Raw genomic sequence first — 17,767 nt, 5'->3', positions numbered from 1 at the left:
GTACATGCAGCTTACCACCCAACTGAAAAATGAAAAAGCCACTAAAAACATATGAGTGTGGTTTTAGCTTCTGAGAAGCAAGAATCACACCCACTGTGAACTGTAAATGGAAAGGTCTAGAATATTCCATGATAGAATCCTGTGCATCACCCTGTATAATAATTTTAAAGGGGTTTGAAAAAAACATGGAATTGTCTCTGATGCCCACTGAGATTGAAAACACGGTGTATCATGTGGGAACTCCAGGCTGGGGTCCTCAGGTCTCATGTGAGGAGTTTTTCAGTGGCCAAGTCCATGAGGAGACCCAACTCTGCAAGCTTTACTGTGCTATTCCTGCCAGTACCACTGCTCAATAGTCTTATAAAAGGGACACTACATGATGTCTACATGTGGGAAAATAGTGTTTTTACATCAGATATATGTTAATTTTTAAACTTGTATTATATGTCATGGGTACAGAGGTTAAAACAATACAAGAATAGATAAAAGTAGGCAGAATCAGAAACCACACACACACACACACACACACACACACACACACACACACACACACACACTATGTTGCCAACCTCCAAGTACTTGTAAAATAAAGCAAACACAGTCATGGATTTGTGGTAGGGCATACAAAATTAGCCTGATAGATGGTGGCTTCCACCGTGGCATGAAAACAGTGCCTTCTCTTTTAGAGATGATAGAGTTTTGCATTTAGGACTGGCCAGCAGTATCCCTTCCAAAGCATGACAAATGGAAAGCAACAGCTCCTTCATTACTTCTGCGGTTTTTGTTTGTCTAAGCTGCCAGTGCTCTATGATTTAAACAACCTTAGTTCTAGACAGATGAGTTCAGATCCTGCGGGGCTACATAAACTGGTTTTTTAAATATATATTTATGGTGGAGGTAATGGATAAACATAGTTGTATAAGTTTTATGTGAAATGAATTGTGGATGCCCAGCTGCTGTCTCTGTTTGTACTTGTTAAATCTTTGTCAGAAGGATGTGAAGTCGGCCATTGGAGCGAATGGGGACCGTGTAGCAGAAACAACCGCACTTGTGGATTCAAATGGGGCCTGGAAACCAGAACACGGCAGATTGTTAAAAAGCCAGCAAAAGACACAATACCATGTCCAACCATTGCTGAATCCAGGCGATGCAAGATGGCCGTGAGGCACTGTCCAGGAGGTGGGTTTAACTAATCACTCTCTCATGCAGTGTGCTTTCTGAGTTTCCCCGCTCCCTCGCCTCCTTCCCCCCTGCAAATGCTATTTATCTGCCCATGATGGAAAACTGATACTAACAATGGAGAGGAGATAAAATTCTATTTGGGAAACAAGTACTTAAGTTTCGATGCATGCAGAGTGGACATTTAATTTGTCATCATGATATTTGAAAGATAACTTGAAGGAGTATGAGTGTGCTTCCTAAAATGAGAGTTTTGAAAGTGTTGGTTGCTTTATTGTGAGTGTGTCTTCTTTTAAACGTGCGCTTGTGAAACCTTGCCTTTGCAGATGTTGCTTAGAAGGAAGAGGCCAGCTTTCAGTGGAGAAGCGCTTAGGCCAGGAAGGGTTACGGAATCTGTGAAATCATTGGCATCATTACTAGTTGGAGATGACAGCTTAAAATAAACTTACCCAAACACTGGGAGGAAAAAGCCCTGTCTTAATGTTACCACAATTAGCCCCTTTTCTTTGTTTTGATAATAATTTGTAGAAAACAGCTACTGGTATGTGTGCGTTTAACTCTTTGTAATAATTATACTGCAGTCATTATTCTATAATAGCCAGATCCGGCTCATTCGGAGATGAGTGCTTAGCGAGTTGTTGGACAACACAGAATCAGGAGGCCAAAATCTTGTGTGCATGCATGCGTTTGTGTGTTGTATATACATGTGTGTATATGCACATGTATGTACATTTGCCATCTCCCTTGATTATTTCCAACCTTTCTAAGACGTGGTTGCTTATTGACCTGGAACTCACTATTTTGGCTAGACTGGCTGTTCAGCAAGAGCTTAGGGCCCTCTGTCTCTGTGCACTCTCCCCAGGGCTGGAGGTACTGACATACCTGACTTCTGTGCTTGCTGAGTACAGCAACTTAGGTCTTTGTGCTAGCACAGTAAGCATGTTACCGACCGAGCTGTCTCGCCAGCATCTTGATATGGAACTTTCACAATGCTACCATGCTTCTTAAAGCCCTACTCACTTGTTGACATTCATTGATGATATCACTAGCCCAAGCCATGCCACCACAGATGAAACTGAGATTTTTTTTTAACGTACGAATAGAAAACCAAAGCAAAAAGCAGGTTGTGTTTGGAAAAGGGCCCCATAAAATAATCCAAATTTTGGGTTGCCCCTTTCTCCCCACTCACCCTCTGTTAGTGTGTAACTTTTCAACTTTTTAACTGTAACCCAGAGACATGTAGATGCTAAAATGGGTTGATACCCACATTCTGCTGCCATGTAGAGAATGTCTATGATCCATAGAGAAAGGCGAAACCCTCAAGACTCCAGCTGCCCTCTGCAGACTATTAGACCCAGATCCAGAAGCTCCTGTGGAGGAGGCAGCCTTTCCTCTTGAATTAGTCTTGCTTTTCCTCACTGGGCCTTTGAAACAAGGTTTTTTTCTGGGCGGGGGGGGGGGAATCTGCTTTGTACTAACAAGGATGGTTTTGTTCACTTAAAGTGGGTATTTTTCAGTCAAAATATAAGAAAATATTTTCTTACAAAACTAATAAGCCACTTCTTGGATAGCTGAGAGCATTTAACCTGCAACCTTTGGCCTAAAAGCAAACCTGATGTATTCAGGTATCGAAAAGAAAGACGTTCTTTGTTGCATATTATTTATATAGCCGGCCCCTCCCCCCATTCCCTCTTTGAGCTACATGGTCCGTCCGGCAATTGTGGTTTACGTTAATAGCAAGAATTAAACTGAAAATATTCTTGTAACAAACATGCTTGTGTGTAACAAGAGACCAAACACTCCTCTACAACACCCCTTTTCAAGTCTTTTATTTTGTCCTGAGCTCAGTCATGATTGAGAATTTTCTAGAGAGCAGATAGGTCATTAGTTGTAATATTTACCACCTTTCCATTGATCGTGCTATCAATAGTTAGCATCTTAATGAAATGTGCTCGACTCTACTGATAATTTAAATTGTGCCACAAAAAAATCACTTAAGCCCGATTTTCTAGTTTCATTCTCCTAATAAATAAATCAGAGATAGATTCTAGTTCAAACTGTACTTAGGTTTTAGCCATATTTCAACTGTTAAGCTTTTCTTGTCTAAATTTAGTCAAATAGTAAACACACTTGTGTTTACTTATCACAGGGTTTCAAACTTGTTTCGTTTGATATAAAGGAAAATAAATTGGTAGACATTAATGGCTCTGCAGTAAAGTGGGCTTCTATTTCCAAACGAAAGATATAAGAACTAAGGAATTAATTTTGGAATTTGGGCAGTGGCTGCTAAAAATTGGCATGACCTCCAGCAGAGAGTCCCACCTTGCCTCAGGTGAGAGAAGGGAAAGTCCCTTTCTTTGGCAGGTCACGCCGATTATGGAAGAATGGAGAAGAAAACCACTTTATCCCCCTTCCCATCTTGATTTGATTTCAGTGATCTGCTTTGACAAACCATGCAAAAATGTAAGTCGTAATCAGGTTGGGAATACAGGCATTTTTTTTTTCAGATCTTTTCAACATATGTATGGATTTTCCTCCCGTTGGAGCCAGTCTTAACCTGATTGCACTCAAACGCAGCCTCAGCCCCTTCCACACTGGGGCACAGACACATTATAATCAGCTGCTTTTGATTAGGGAAAGGCTACGGGTCAGCATCACGGAATGGCTGCTAAGTGCGTAAGATGCTACACTGAATGCTATGACGGGTATAGGAAAATGAAAAACTATAAAAGTAAAAATAACAACAAAAACATCTTGGCGTAGCGACCTGGCCTATTTCTTTCTTTACGAACACTGCTGATTTGTTTTGTGAGGGGGGGAAAAGGTGTGGGGGGAATTATAGAGAGATTTTAGTGTATGTATTTGTACTGAAGTGGCCATTCTTCATTTCCAAACTTCTCTTTTTTGGTCAGTTTCCCTTTCTCACATTGGGGATGAAACTTGTGAGTGTTCTTGGGCTTTTATATCAGCCTTTGGAGGTTTGGTCTGTGATCTGGGTTTCTACATCCTGTCAATTCATAACTTTGTTGACCCATGACAAGTCTCTTAACCCCTCTTGGCCTTTGTTTCCTTTTTTATGAAGTGAGGCACAAGGAGATCATGAGGATTCAGTTTTCTTCTAAACCCCAGTTTAGTTTAAGTTGCATATTAGGCAATATTTTAAGAGAAAAAGAAAAATGGGCTATTACATATTTGAATGACCAATGGGAGAACAACATCCAATTATTAAAGAATGGTGCTGGAAGATACCCACGTACAGTAAGAAATACTGTTATCTGTAAGTATGTTTAATTTTCTACTCTTTCAAGATTAGCAAATCTTCTTTCATATATATATATATATATATATATACAGTAGTAGCAGCAGTAGCAGTAGCAGTAGCAGTAGTAGTAGTAGTAGTAGTAGTAGTAGTAGTAGTAGTATGTGTTGGGGGGGTTGGGAACTTTGTGGACTTAATTCTCTCCTTCTACCTTTGTGCAAGGAAATTCACATTCTTGGCTTGAACAACAGATACAGCAGTTGTGTTGACTAAGTATCTCTCTGGCTCTGACAGCAAGTTTTGTTAGCTAGAGTTCCATACTGTTTATTGGTCTATTGATTAAAGAATTCCTGAGTTCTTCTTAGAAACAATAACCGTAGCAAAGAGGTAAATGGATGAACATATATAACTTTATGCACAGACATGAGCTGTACAGAAAAGTAGACCAGGACTGTGAAAAAGGGCTTTGGCTGAGATGTGCTAACTTATGTTTGACATTCAGAGAGCTCTGAAAATGATGTTTGGCCAGACATCTATGTAGTTGGAATTTTCTTTGGGCTGCCAACCAGCTCCCAAATAAAGACATGGAGACTTATTCGTGAATGCTTGGCCTTAGCTTAGGCTTGTCCCACTAGCTCTTTTAACTTAACCTGTTTCTAGCCATCTGTGTATTGTCTTGGGGCCTTTTACCCTTCTTTCTTTCTGTACATCCCACTTTCCTGCTTCTCCCTGTCTTGCTGGTTGGCCCTGGGCATCTATTTTTCTTTCTTCCCCAGAGCCTAAATTCCTCCTCCTACTTAGTCTCCCTGCCCGGAAGTCCTGCCTATACCTCCTCCCTCACTAAGGGCCATGCAGGTTATTATTAAATTAGTCAGATGCCTTAGGCAGGCAAGGTAAAGCAGCAATGCATCTTGCTGTTGTATTTTAAAGTACTAGTAAAGAAATCAGATAATGCTTCTGAATGTAGGGATAGAGAGCTGGAAGTTAAGTAGTTAAATAAATGCAGCACATCCTTACACAGCTAAATGAGTATCCCACAACAAATCTGAGTGAAGGTGATCATGTGAACATCCAAGACGCATTTGTCGTAGTTTGTTGACTCAACGAATATCTTAATATTCTTGATTCTCCTACAATATTTTGCGCAAGGGGCGGGTCCCAGTGAGTGCCAGTAAGGCTCTGACTGACTGATCCTTAAGAAGTTGTTAGTGGTAGAGTGAAGAGTAGAAACAAGGTCTTGCTGCTTGGGGGAAGCCCGAGTTTCTGGTGTCTGTTCCTTGTTCCTGTAGTGAAGCCTAAAGGTGAAACCATGACTGTCTTGAACAGTGATGTACCCAACATTCAGCTCTCTCTATTCCTCCATTCAGAAGTATCATTTGGTTTCTTTACTTGTATTTTAAAATGCAACACCATGCTACCTCCATTCCTTTCTGGTACCTTCCTAAGTAGAATAATTAGTGAGGGGAACCCCAGAGGTAAAATTTCATACGCCCCGAAGCGATGGCCACTAGCTGTGCTTTCTCATAACCTGTGAAGGCCCTCTTCTTTAATTTTGGTGTTGCTGGGATTCAGTTTGGAGGGGTATGTGACTTCAAGATAGGCCCTTTAATATTTAGTCCTTCAGGGTCAACTTTCTGGATGAGCCTGCTTGGTGTGTCAAGCCACATTTAGCACTCTTTGCCCTACATATGATTACTTTATGTCTGACATGGCTTTCTTGTTTCGTTCTGAGACTTCTCAGCAATCAGCCTCTTTTTTTTTTTTTTTGATTTTACGAGACAGGGTTTCTCTGTATTGTTTTGGAGGCTGTTGATTCAGCCCGGCCTCGAACTCACAGAGATCCGCCTGCCTCTGCCTCCCTGGTGCTGGGATTAAAGGCGTGCACCACCACCGCCCAGCTAGCAATCAGCCTCTTAGGTGATGCTCCAGTAGATGCTCAGTGGCTTTCTTCATTTGCTGCTGTGACTGTCTTAGCACACTGTTGGCTCATTAGACTGTAATTCTTGGCGCTGTGCTCATTATTTCCCTAGCAATGCGGAAGCAAGTTAAATATAAATATGGAGCATGCTACTATATACTACTTCAGTTTGGAAATAATTCATTCATCTTATGAAGATAACCTGATTGTGACCTACTACATTTCTTTTTCAAAAGTAGTAGGAAGCAAAGGAACACGTTACTGCTGCTTAGCATCATAGAACTTTAAACTCTGTAAGCATCTGCTGCTATAAGATAGCAGTAGTAAGACTTCACTAATAACCATTTTCTGTATATAAACTGACAGCACCATGTGGTCTAAGCATCAGGTAATAGAACTAAAGATGGTTGCCCATTGTGATGCATTAAACCAAGGACAGGAAGTGAGCACATTTCAGTAGGTCAAGGTCAAGAAAATAAGCTTTGGACATGTGCTCTCTATTTCTCTACGTTTTGTTTACATGTGAGCTGCAATTTATGTGGTCTGATTTCTACATGCCAGCCTCAAGGATCCTTGGGCAAGAGGATGGGAGAAAAACACTTCTCTTCTGTGACTTACACATTGTCAAAAAACCCCAGTGGCATTAATGGAGACTTTTCCCTAAAGACTCTTTTGCTCTTCTGTGTGCTCTGCTAAACACTTTTTGTTGTATTTCTTTGAGCAATGACTGGTTTGTGTTTGTAGTGATTCTCAATTAAACAAATCACATCGTTCTCAGGTACTCCGGATATGTAGATGGTCTATGTAGTGAATGTTAATCTGAATAGTTATCCACGGCTGCCACTTTGTCAGTGTTAATATAGTGTTATTATGTAAAGCTGATGTTTTACAATACAACTATATGCCTCCTTTCAAGAATTTCTGGCAGTAGTGTGTCTAAAACTCCTGTTTTAGGGGGGCTTAGTGATATCTTGAGAAATGTCCTTTTCTGGACCCTTTATGACACCCTACTTTAAATTTCTTACTATTTTCTTCTTGTTCTTAGAAAATGAACAGAAGATGAACATTGGTTCCCACTGTCAGTGGCAGTTGGATTTTTCTTGTTGTTGTTGGGTGTGTGTGTATGTTTGAGACAGTGTCGTAGGAAACCCAGGGTCTTTTGAAGTTCCGCCTTCCAAGTGTGGGTATCACAATATTCAGTGGTGGCACACCTTTTGTCGCTGCTGCTTTTAAACCATCTCGTGATTTTTCAGGGTTACCGACTCTCCCATAGCAGAGTGTAAGGTCTGAGGAAATGTGGAGTGGTAGAGCAGGTTCCTGTGGATTTGTGGAGATCATAACGTCTGTAGGTGGTAAAAGCCAAGTAAGGCTCAGCATGGCCATGGACATAGAACTCTAAGAAGAGCAGGGCACTCACAGAATACAAGGGAGGGAGATGAGACAGTCTCCGTTCTCAGCTTCATTGCCAGTCTGTCTTGATGCCACTCTTGCTTGCCCAGAGGGGACAGCGAATGAGAGACTGATGTGAAAGAAGCGTTGTGTCGCTCTCTGAGGTCCCCATCTGGAAGCTCTACCAGGCTGATTTAATTATAGTCTGGGGCACCATGTCCTAGTCTTTTTTTTATGGGAACTTATAAAAAGAATTTCTCAACTGCATATGCCACCGAAGGCCTGATGTCCACCTTGTAACAAGGAAAATTCCAGAGTGCCTTTCTTTTATGAATTTTACTCAGTAGTAAGCTAGTTTGATCTTAATGTGAAAGACATGAAATCATTTTATGACTATCAGAAATTAAAATTTAATAGGACACAAATGGTACCAGAGGCAGAGTTGTCCCCTTTATAGAGAATATTGCCCTACCCTCTGTACCACATTGAAGTCTTGCCAACAAATCCCCTAATGCTTCTTAGAAGTGTCCTTTCTCTATTTCTGATGCCTGCGATCGTCCCCTAGTATTGACAAAGAGTAGGGTCCAGTTGGTGTACTTTCTTGGGTTCCCTGTGCCCCCTTGCCAGCTATCCAGCTGAACTCCAGCTGTGTTGGTGATTTCCTCTAGGGACAGAGGCAACAAGAGAAGATTTTGTTGAGAGAATGACAGTTTTACTAAAATCACAGTGTGACTCTCATTTTGTCATTACACAGAAGTAGTAGCTAAGGCAATATGGGGTTTTTATATAACAGATCTGGTAAACATTTTCACTCTTAATCTGCAACCAAGGAAATGACAGTTTTTGCTGCACAGTCAACCTTCCTGTGATGCATGGACATAATTTTCATAGGTCTAGCATCTTTTCCTACTTAAGGACTTTGGAGACCAGGAATACACTATGTAAACTTGTCTAGTAAAGGGGCATTTCATAACTAACACAGAGCCCTTATATGTTCTTATTAAATGCTCAGAGTATTTAGTGATAGTGTAAAAAAGTACATGTCAGCATGGTGAAGCAAAACCCAAAAATATAAAAACATGAGGACCAAGAAAAATGGAGGCAGAGGAAGAAAGAGCTCATTAAAATAGCTAAATAAAGCTTTGATTTCTTCCAGAATTTAAAATAAGTAGTTATAAACTATAGTATGGTTATTCTGTGCATACATTTATAAATAAAAAGTGTACTGGTGTGTACACATAAATATCCACTCACAATCTGAACACATTGAAGTATGTGCATTTAATTTGTGTTGAAGGAGATGGATTTAGATGATAGGATAGAGTTGGGGAAATTGCTAATTCTCACAAAATATTCTACTTCCATGGGAAGAGAAAAACTCATCAGAGTACTGACAGATGATAGATTTCTCATATGGGGGTCACGTTCAGAGTGGTGGATCCTGTGGGAGAAGGTGTCCTGAAGACTGTCTGTCACACCCAAGTTCCCAGAAGGCAATTTCATATTTAGCCCTCCACAAAAAGTGGAGAGCATGTGATCATGTGACTCCACAAAGTCACGGGTGAGGTAGATACGGAACTCTGAATTATCACCAGTTTTACCTGACTCGTATCATATAGGTTATTCTTTTAGTGAATATTGGATTTCATATGGGAAACTTTGGCATCTGAAAAATCTAGATATTATACAGCTATATTGTCTGGTTTTGGGCCACTACCTTTGAAATTTGAGACTAAATATGGTATCCTTCCTAAATGGCAAGGAAGATCTCCGAAGGGACCTTACTGCACTAATATTTTCAGGGGTCTTTTGTGATTTTTGTCTCTTTTCAAAGGCTGTTCTTAGATGATTTTAATCTGTATCAAAATTATTAGTTAGGATATACCAGATGGAAACTGAGTGCATGCTTCACGAGTTGTACTTACTTTATTAAAATATGTTGTGAAGTATCTTCCCACTTCTCTCTTGAATACAGAACAGCAACTCTCACATAGCACCATCTAAGAAATGCATCATTCTGCTATTGTTCTGTCTATACATTCTTCCATGTTCTGAAGAAATAAACAGGTGGAGAGAAGGAAGTTTTAGAAATTAAAAAAACCCTGATAATCAAGGCAGTAAAGAATAAAAGATACATCATACAACAGTAAAAGAACCAAACCATAAATGTCAACTGACAATTATTATAGGCTCTAATGCGTTAGTGGAAGGGTGGAGATATTATTAGTCAAGAAAAAATTTCTGAAGGTCAGGGTTGGGTAGATGCCTTGCATTAAGATTTATCGATCTATTTTAGAAGTGTTTACCTGCATGTATATAGGTATGTGCACCATGCGTGTTGCCCAAAGAGGCCAGAAGAGGGTGTCAGATCCCTTGAAAGTTGACTTAGAGATTTGAGCTTCCATGCGAGTCCTGGAGTTGAACCATATTCCTCTGTAAGAAAAACAAGTATTCTTAACTACAGACCCACCTCTCCAGCCCTTGAAGGCTTGTTTTATTTATTTTTCTTTTATTGAAAATACCTTTTCATACACTACATTCTGATTACAGTTTCCCCTCCTCCCACCCTCATAGTTCCTCCCCACCTCCCTTCCAATATGAGTCCACTCCCCTTGTTTCTCACAGTAGAAAACAAAGAGGTGACTAAGGAATTACAATGAAATAAGATAGAACTAAAGAGACAAGTTGGAATGGGATACAAAAGAGCCAAAGAAAAAGTGTGAGAAACCCATATAGACACAAAGACCTACATTTTTACGCATAAAGGAATCCCACAAAAACACAAAACCAGAAGCCATACTATATATACACAAAGAATGACGTTGGAGGTCAAACATTAGGATCAGATGGGGAGGCAGAGGGCAGAAGGGAGTCAAGAGGAAAATGGGGGAGGGGCAGCTAAAGTGGCCATTTGAGGGCTCACATGGAAACCTAATACAATAGAAACTCGTTAAAATATATACACATATAAAATTGATCTCAATGAAATCATCAAATAATGAGGGGGGCATTGTCCCAATTAGACATCTCTTGTCACCAAATGAAGTTTCCAGTAATAGGAATGGGTCACATCTAATCAAGTTGTGGCCAAAGGGGATCCATGGGAACCCCCAAGCAACTCAAGCCATTGCCAAGGTTTTTGGTTTGCTCTCCACAAACCAACAGTAAGGTGATATCATTGAGGATAACAGCTACACAGCTCATTGAGCACCTAAGTCAAACTGGTACCTACCTAGAGCCCACCCCGACTGACTAGTACTCTTCCGGCTGCTAAAGGAGAAATGTACACACTAACCCAGCTACAAACCCTGCTATCTGCAATGGTAACCTGACTGCAAGATAACCAATATCTGATTGGATTTAAGGTCTACTCCTTAATGGAACTTGTCCCTGACACTGCTTGGATGGATGGCCAAGAACCTGCGACTAGTTAGGCAAGGGACCTAGGGGAAAACCGAGCAGTACTCCTGCTGAAGAAAGGTAGCCATAAAGTGACTCCTAGTGACATTCTGCTATCCTCAGAGCATCACATTGCCCGTGCCATCAGAGAGGCTCCCTCCTGCAGCCGATGAGAATAAATATAGACCCACAGCCAGCTAATAAGCAGGGAGTGACAGACTTTAGAAAACTCATTCCTAAGTGGGATGTCTCTATCAAATCTCTCTCCTCAGGATTCGGACTTCTGTAGTAGAGGAGGTGGCAAGTTTTTAGGGTCAGAGGGGAAGGAGTGCATCATGGAAACAAGGTCCCCTAAGCACAGCGGGATGGGTGTATGTGAGAACTCGCAGAGACGGTGGCGACATGCACAGGGCTTGCATGGGTTTACACCAAATGGGGCCCTGTCTCTGAGAAGTAGACTCATGTTCCCACTCGTAACCCAGAAACAAACTCCAGTTGACAACCACTTGTACAAGAAAAGCTAGTTTTCTCCCAGGAAGTCTCACTGGGTATACAAAGCCCTCTTATTAAATATAGGCCCACACCCAGCAGTAGAGGGCCAATACAAAATGACCTCGACAGCGTGTTCAGAGATCCTTTGTCTGATACTGTGTAAAGGCATTTTTTTTTTTTTTTTGGTTTTACGAGACAGGGTTTCTCTGTTTTGGAGGCTGTCGGTCCAGCCTGGCCTCGCACTCACAGAGATCCGCCTGCCTCTGCCTCCCGAGTGCTGGGATTAAAGGTGTGCGCCACCAACGCCCGGCTTAAAATGTGTAGCCCAGGCTGGCCTCGAACTCGTGATCCTCCTGCCTCTGCCTCCTTCAGCAAATCCTACCAGCGTGCGCCACCACAACCAGCGGCATTTTTAAAAAATGGACTTGGTAGACACCAAGTGTGAGAAGGCCAAACCGTACATGGCAGAAAGTTGTTGCTGACTTGGAAGTGTGTCTGTGGCGAGGAGGACTTCGGATTTTATCTTGTAGAGTATGGAAAGTCCAGGGGACATTTGAAAGTGCAGGCGCATTAGCAGAAAGCCAACTAAAGCCTAAGTGGCTGACTGCTTTGTTGGGAAGGTGTCAGTGAGAGGATAAACTGTCCATACTGGATTTGGGGCCCAGCGTGGAGCAGAGGCTAGTTTTAATGGTAGAATTACCAGCAAATGCTTCAGAGTCTAGATGTTTATGCATTTTTCTGTTTGCTTGCGTTTCTAATGAGTGCAGGATTTTATCTTGGACTCCAGTCTGCTATGACCCCTCAATCTCTATCTGCCAACTTTCTAAGCCAGGCCATTCCCTGGTTATTTGTGCAATGTTTCCTCCTCCTCTTTCCCCCCTTTTTCTGTTTTAGTCTAGGCCCACTTTGCTTTTACCCTAAGTGAACTATATCTGTTTCTTTCTCCTTCCATTTACCATTTACCCAGATCCTTGAATGGAACAGTCTCCTTTTTTTTTTTTAATCTGTCATATTAACATCCTAATGTATTTTCCTTTCCAGGATGTATTTTCTTAAAACACATAAATATTATTCAAGTCAAGGATGAAAATGTTCCCACAAGGCCAGGTTTCAACTGTATAATCTAAAATGATCTTATCTGATATGTTAGCGACTGGATGGACCGTGGGTTTTAAAGGAATCCCAAGTGAAATGCTGGGTTCAGGAGAAAAGCATGCAGTAACCGATTTGCTGCATTTGCGACAGGGGGCAGGAGGGAATGGATAGCTTATTTGTCCTCCCCTTTCTCACCCCATTCTGCTCAGGGCTCTCCAGCTGTTGTCCTCCAACTTCCCAGCATGCACCCGCACACCTTTGACAGCTCATTGCCTTCTGATTGGTGCCTTCAGCAGTGGCAGCTCTAAGAAGTTGGGAAGCCCAGTGCAGGAGATCGGTAGTTTTAAGCTTGGCTATACGCTCTCCTGGTTTACATCTGAGAGGAATGACACCAAGTTTCTTAATTTCCCCAAGTCCAGTCATGTACAACCCGGGGCAAGCCTGCCACAGCAAGCTGAGTAGTAAGTGAACCGGATGTAAACGGGTGAGGGTCTTTGCCACGTTTTATTCCAGTTCTGTTATTTTGCAATACTGCCTCCTATGAGCCAGCCTAGTCTTGATTCTCACCGTTTGGCTTTTAGCCCACCTTGTAGCTTCCTCTAATACGAACCAGCTTCTTTCTGAGCTCCATCCTCCCAGGTGCCCTTGTTGGTAGACATCTCTCCCTAGATATGCCCCCCAATGTGCCCGGTTGACCATGGTTGATGCACAGCTTACGCCTCCTCCTTCCCCTGGGGTTGACCATCTATCTGTTCTACAAGCATCACAGCTTTCCAATGCTTTGGACCCTTAATACAATCCACATACCCTGACAGACCGGGATGAAAGTCTTTGCTCCAACACCTAAAAGCCAGCAACTTTGAAAAGTTTCTTCAGTGCCAGCACGTGATGGGGATAACGTGTGCCTGTGACATAGTGTTGTCTTGAGAATTAAGTACTACCATTCCTTTCTTGTTTTGTGTAACAGGAAAGATAAGAGTACATGGCTGGTGTTGGTTATGGTGCTAGCATAAAACCCAGAGTCTTCCTATGTATTTGTCTCAGTACTTTTTCCCAGTGCTACACTGCCCAGCACGCTGCCCTTTAGGAAAGTAACTGCCTATCTAGTCTTGCTTCTCAGTTGCTTATTCCCTTCCCTTTCTATCATCTGTACTTGATGTCTTCTTACATCACTGGGCTGGGGACTACCTTTGCATTCCCACAAACTGCTGTGTCAGCGTGGTTGACTTCACTGGCAGGGATGGGTGGTGAATGGAGCACTAGGTTTAAGAATTGATGGACACAGCCAGTGGGTGCCCTTACTAGCTCATCGTACTGAGGAAGCCTTACCTTCCGGAAGGGATGGAGGTTGCAGGGTGAATAGTATAGGCGAATGGTTGCCAAGATGTGCAGACGTGGAGATCTGAGAGGATTGCTCCAGCAGAAGGGAACGGAGCTGAGGAGAGAAGACTGCGTGAAAAAAAAATGGGACATGTGTATGGATTGGCAGACATAAATTGTGGATGATGTGTTTGAACAAGTCCGTGTTCCAAGAGAGTAAAAAGCCGGCTGTTTGAGTAAAAGGGGTATAAGTAAGGAGAAAGTATGAAGTGGGGAGGCCATCAAAACACCCGCAGGAGATGGTTATCAAATTGAGTCTCACAGATAGAACATTGCCTGACATATTTAAAGTTGCCTAGGCAATGAGGACTGGGAAGATGATCTGATCATGAACCCAAGCTTGATTATGTGTGATATTCACTCAGCAAGACATTAAAGCATAGGTGTGACACATACTATACTGCTTCCGAGTAGTGAGGGGCCCTGAATGCCATGTGATGAACATGCATTTAGAAATGTGGGTGCAGTTGGTAGCCCATTCAGTAAGCATGCGTTACATCTATGTCTCTATCTAAAGGCACTTTAGCTTTGGGGAGTCAGTCCTTCAGCTCATTATATATTAGTGATTGAAACTTGAGTGAAGGGTGAGACTTGGAGAGGGGAAGAATCATTAGAGACCTGCATTCAGGGCTGGTCCAGTTAGGTTCTCTGAAGTTTACTGTGGTGTGTGGGATTCTCCCCTAGGGTTGGGGGACAGCCAAGTAGGCAGGGCATGGTTCTCTCATCCTTTTCTTCCCTCTTTTATATTCTGGAGGCTCTGCATACGTGGGTTTTGTTTTGGGCGTGTGGGGATCTGGGGGGGGGACAGGACAAAGAGCATGACTTCCTATCAAATCTTTAAGGTATATTCATTTATATCCCTTCCATTGTAAAGCTAAGGGGTGATGGGGGAAGTCCTTCTGTGCATATGGTGTCCTATTGGCTGATAAATAAAGCACTGCTGGCCAATAGGGAAGCAAGATAGGTGGGACTAGGAGTCAAGGAGGATTTTGGGACATGTAGTCAAGGCTAGTGTCGCCATGTGATCCCGAGAGGAAAGGATGCAGGTCTGGCGTTCTTGGTAAGATAAGACCTTATAAAAATATACATTAGTAACTATGGGTTAATACTTAGGGCAGAACTAGCCAATGGGAAGCCCTGGACACTGACCAACAGCATTGTAACTAATAGAGTCTCTGTGTGTTATTTGGGGGCTGAGGCAGTAGCGGGACCTAGGCAGCTGGCAGGAAGAATACATGTTACAAAGATGGTCAGAGCCTGGGTGTATTACTAATGGGAAAGGTAAATGGTTCAAGACAGAGCTTGATTTTTTGCTTAGACACCAAGCCTAGCACTCTTTCATCTTCACAGGCTCTTAGGGCTCTGTATGCAGCAATTTCTGGGACATACTCATAGGTGATGCAGCTCACAGTTTTTTATTTTATGCATTCCCTCTAAAGGCATACGCCTTTAGCATTCACAGGACTTCATCTCAGAATAGTGATGGGAAAGTTAGCCTGGGCTATGTTCAGTAATGTGTTTCTTATTCGTGGTGGACTCTGCAAGACTATATAAAGTGAACCAACACTTACAAAACGATCTCTTAAACTTAGTCTTTTATTGGAATATGTGAATTACATAGACTAATAGGATAGTGATGGTTATTGGTGTCAATTTTACAGAACCTAGGATCACCTAGGAGGCAGGGTTCTGGAAGTGCCTGTGGTGAAATATCTTGATTTTGTGGAGGGAAAAGACCCACACACTGCCTATAGGTAGCACTATTCCCTGTCTGGGAGTCTGAACTGTAGTTATGGAGAAGGGTGGTCAAGTAGAAGCTTGCATTCACCCCTGTCTGCTTCTTAATTGTGCATGTGACATAGCCAGCTGCTTGGAGTCTACCTCTGCCATTTTTATTTCTCTGCCAGGATGAACTAGGCCTTGGAACTGTGACCAGAATAAACCTCCTCTTTGACCACTTTTTTAGAGTATGTTATCACAGCAGCAGGAAAAGAAGCAGAGATGATCACAGAGGGCAGAAAAGCACACAGGAGACTCCAGACAAAGCTTGGTGTCATTTTGCACTACCTTTAAGATTATTTTATTTAAAAATTACCTGGTCTTCTTAAGAGGCCCTTCTCACAGGCCTTAATGCCCTTTCTGTCCAGTTTTGATACACTCTTAATTTAGTTATTAGAATATCTAGATTGAGACGCCACTGAAAAGCAAATGCTTGAATTAACAATCGATGTCTTTATCATTGTGAGCTTGGGAAATCGACAGCAGACTGGTTGGCCTGAAGGGTCTGTTTCTCCACAGACCAAGCCTTTATATATCTTTCTTGAAATATAGGTCTGATGCAATGAAATGGTCAAAGCAATTTAATACCAACTTAGGTAACATGTATCTTACAAAGGTTCCCCTCCCCCTCCCCTTCTTTTCAACCGATGTCACATCGTATATAAGGAAGTGGCACGCAGCTGTCTTGCATCTATACATGGCTTTTGCGTGTTGAGAGGGGGCATTGCTATCTTGAGTAATTTAAAGTCATTTCTATCTCAAATGTCAAGCGTCTGCTGCATTTCAGCTCTTCCTCCATTTGGTATAATTGTGAACTCCATGTGCGCAGACTGACTTAATACAGTCATCAAATGTGCTTTGAATTAAGAGCTATTTGACCAGCTTCTGTAGTACTGTTTGAAGCGGCGTGTTCTGGGTTGCTGTTACCACTTTACCTCTCCTTTATCAGAAACATAAGAGCTGTATATCCCAAGAACCACTACGTGAAATCTTTCCACCAGGTGGATGACATGTGCACGTATCTCGTTCGACAACTAGAACAATGGTGGTAGCCTAATTCGAACCAGTCCTTCTATAATCATTTACATTTATTAAGAAGTTGCTTAAAGGAGTTCAAACAAGGGTAGTGACCTCTCAAGCACTGACATTTTAAAAGGTTTATTTTTAATCACACAGTGCCCAAGTTGGTGATATCTTTGCAACTTCAGAATTCATTAGCAAACAGTTCCATGGACAGTGTAATGCAAGGAATCAATGCTGGGGGTGTGAAAACTGGAAACGTGCCATAATTTATGGTCCTCGAACATTTGTGCATACATGAGCTTATATGTGAGGGAGAATTAGCAGCCCCAGCATTGCCTTTGGGGAAATGCTCAGTGTTGTGCTCAGCATTTTGTTTGACAGTTGTCACGCTGTTTTCATCGTCTCTCCCCTTTTGTTTATTTCCCGGCTTCTTAAACAGTCCGACGAAGTCTCATCAGCTAACTGGGACTGAGTTCTGATGAGTGCCAAGTAGCTTTGATGAAATCTAGTATAATTATCTAAAACTCAGTTTTATTTGGCATTAATGCTGGCATTTTCCATGTTCAGGAAATTAGTGTATTCGTCTGCTACTGGAAGATAGAAGTCCAGACAGAAGCAAAGGTAGCTAAAATTCAAAAAGTCACAATTTTATTTCATTTTATACTTTTGTTTCTGGAATAGCTTGTGTATGCATTCAGACCTTAGAAAATGTTTAGCATTTGTTCCTTCTAACAATAACAAAAAAGCAAAACAAGTTATTAACCCAAAATACCTCTCTCTCAAAAAGGAAATAACACAGCTCTCTTTGACCAAAACGTAACGTTGGGGTCATGTTATTTTAACTTTACTAAGAG

The 17,767-nt window shown here is 41.9% G+C and overlaps 1 protein-coding gene across 8 annotated transcripts in view; it reads left to right on the top strand.

The window, feature by feature from the left end:
* Rspo2 (R-spondin 2) overlaps window positions 1-17,767 on the top strand; it is a 137,972-nt gene that overhangs the window by 81,874 nt on the left and 38,331 nt on the right. For 3 of the 8 annotated variants that reach the window (XM_021228713.2, XM_013115262.3, XM_021228714.2), the window contains exon 5: window positions 991-1,179. In XM_021228713.2, coding sequence (XP_021084372.2) covers window positions 991-1,179 — 189 coding nt within the window. Of the gene's footprint in view, window positions 1-990; window positions 1,180-1,505; window positions 1,676-3,686; window positions 3,886-17,767 lie in introns of those variants that run through there. The other 5 variants (XM_021228711.2, XM_021228709.2, XM_021228712.2 and 2 more) reach the window with 5 other exon arrangements.

Source organism: Mesocricetus auratus, unplaced genomic scaffold (genome assembly GCF_017639785.1).
Source record: "Mesocricetus auratus isolate SY011 unplaced genomic scaffold, BCM_Maur_2.0 Super-Scaffold_100023, whole genome shotgun sequence".
NCBI lineage: Eukaryota > Metazoa > Chordata > Mammalia > Rodentia > Cricetidae > Mesocricetus > Mesocricetus auratus.
The sequence above is the reverse complement of the archived record's forward strand: the minus strand, read 5'-3'. Positions and strand labels throughout refer to the sequence as shown.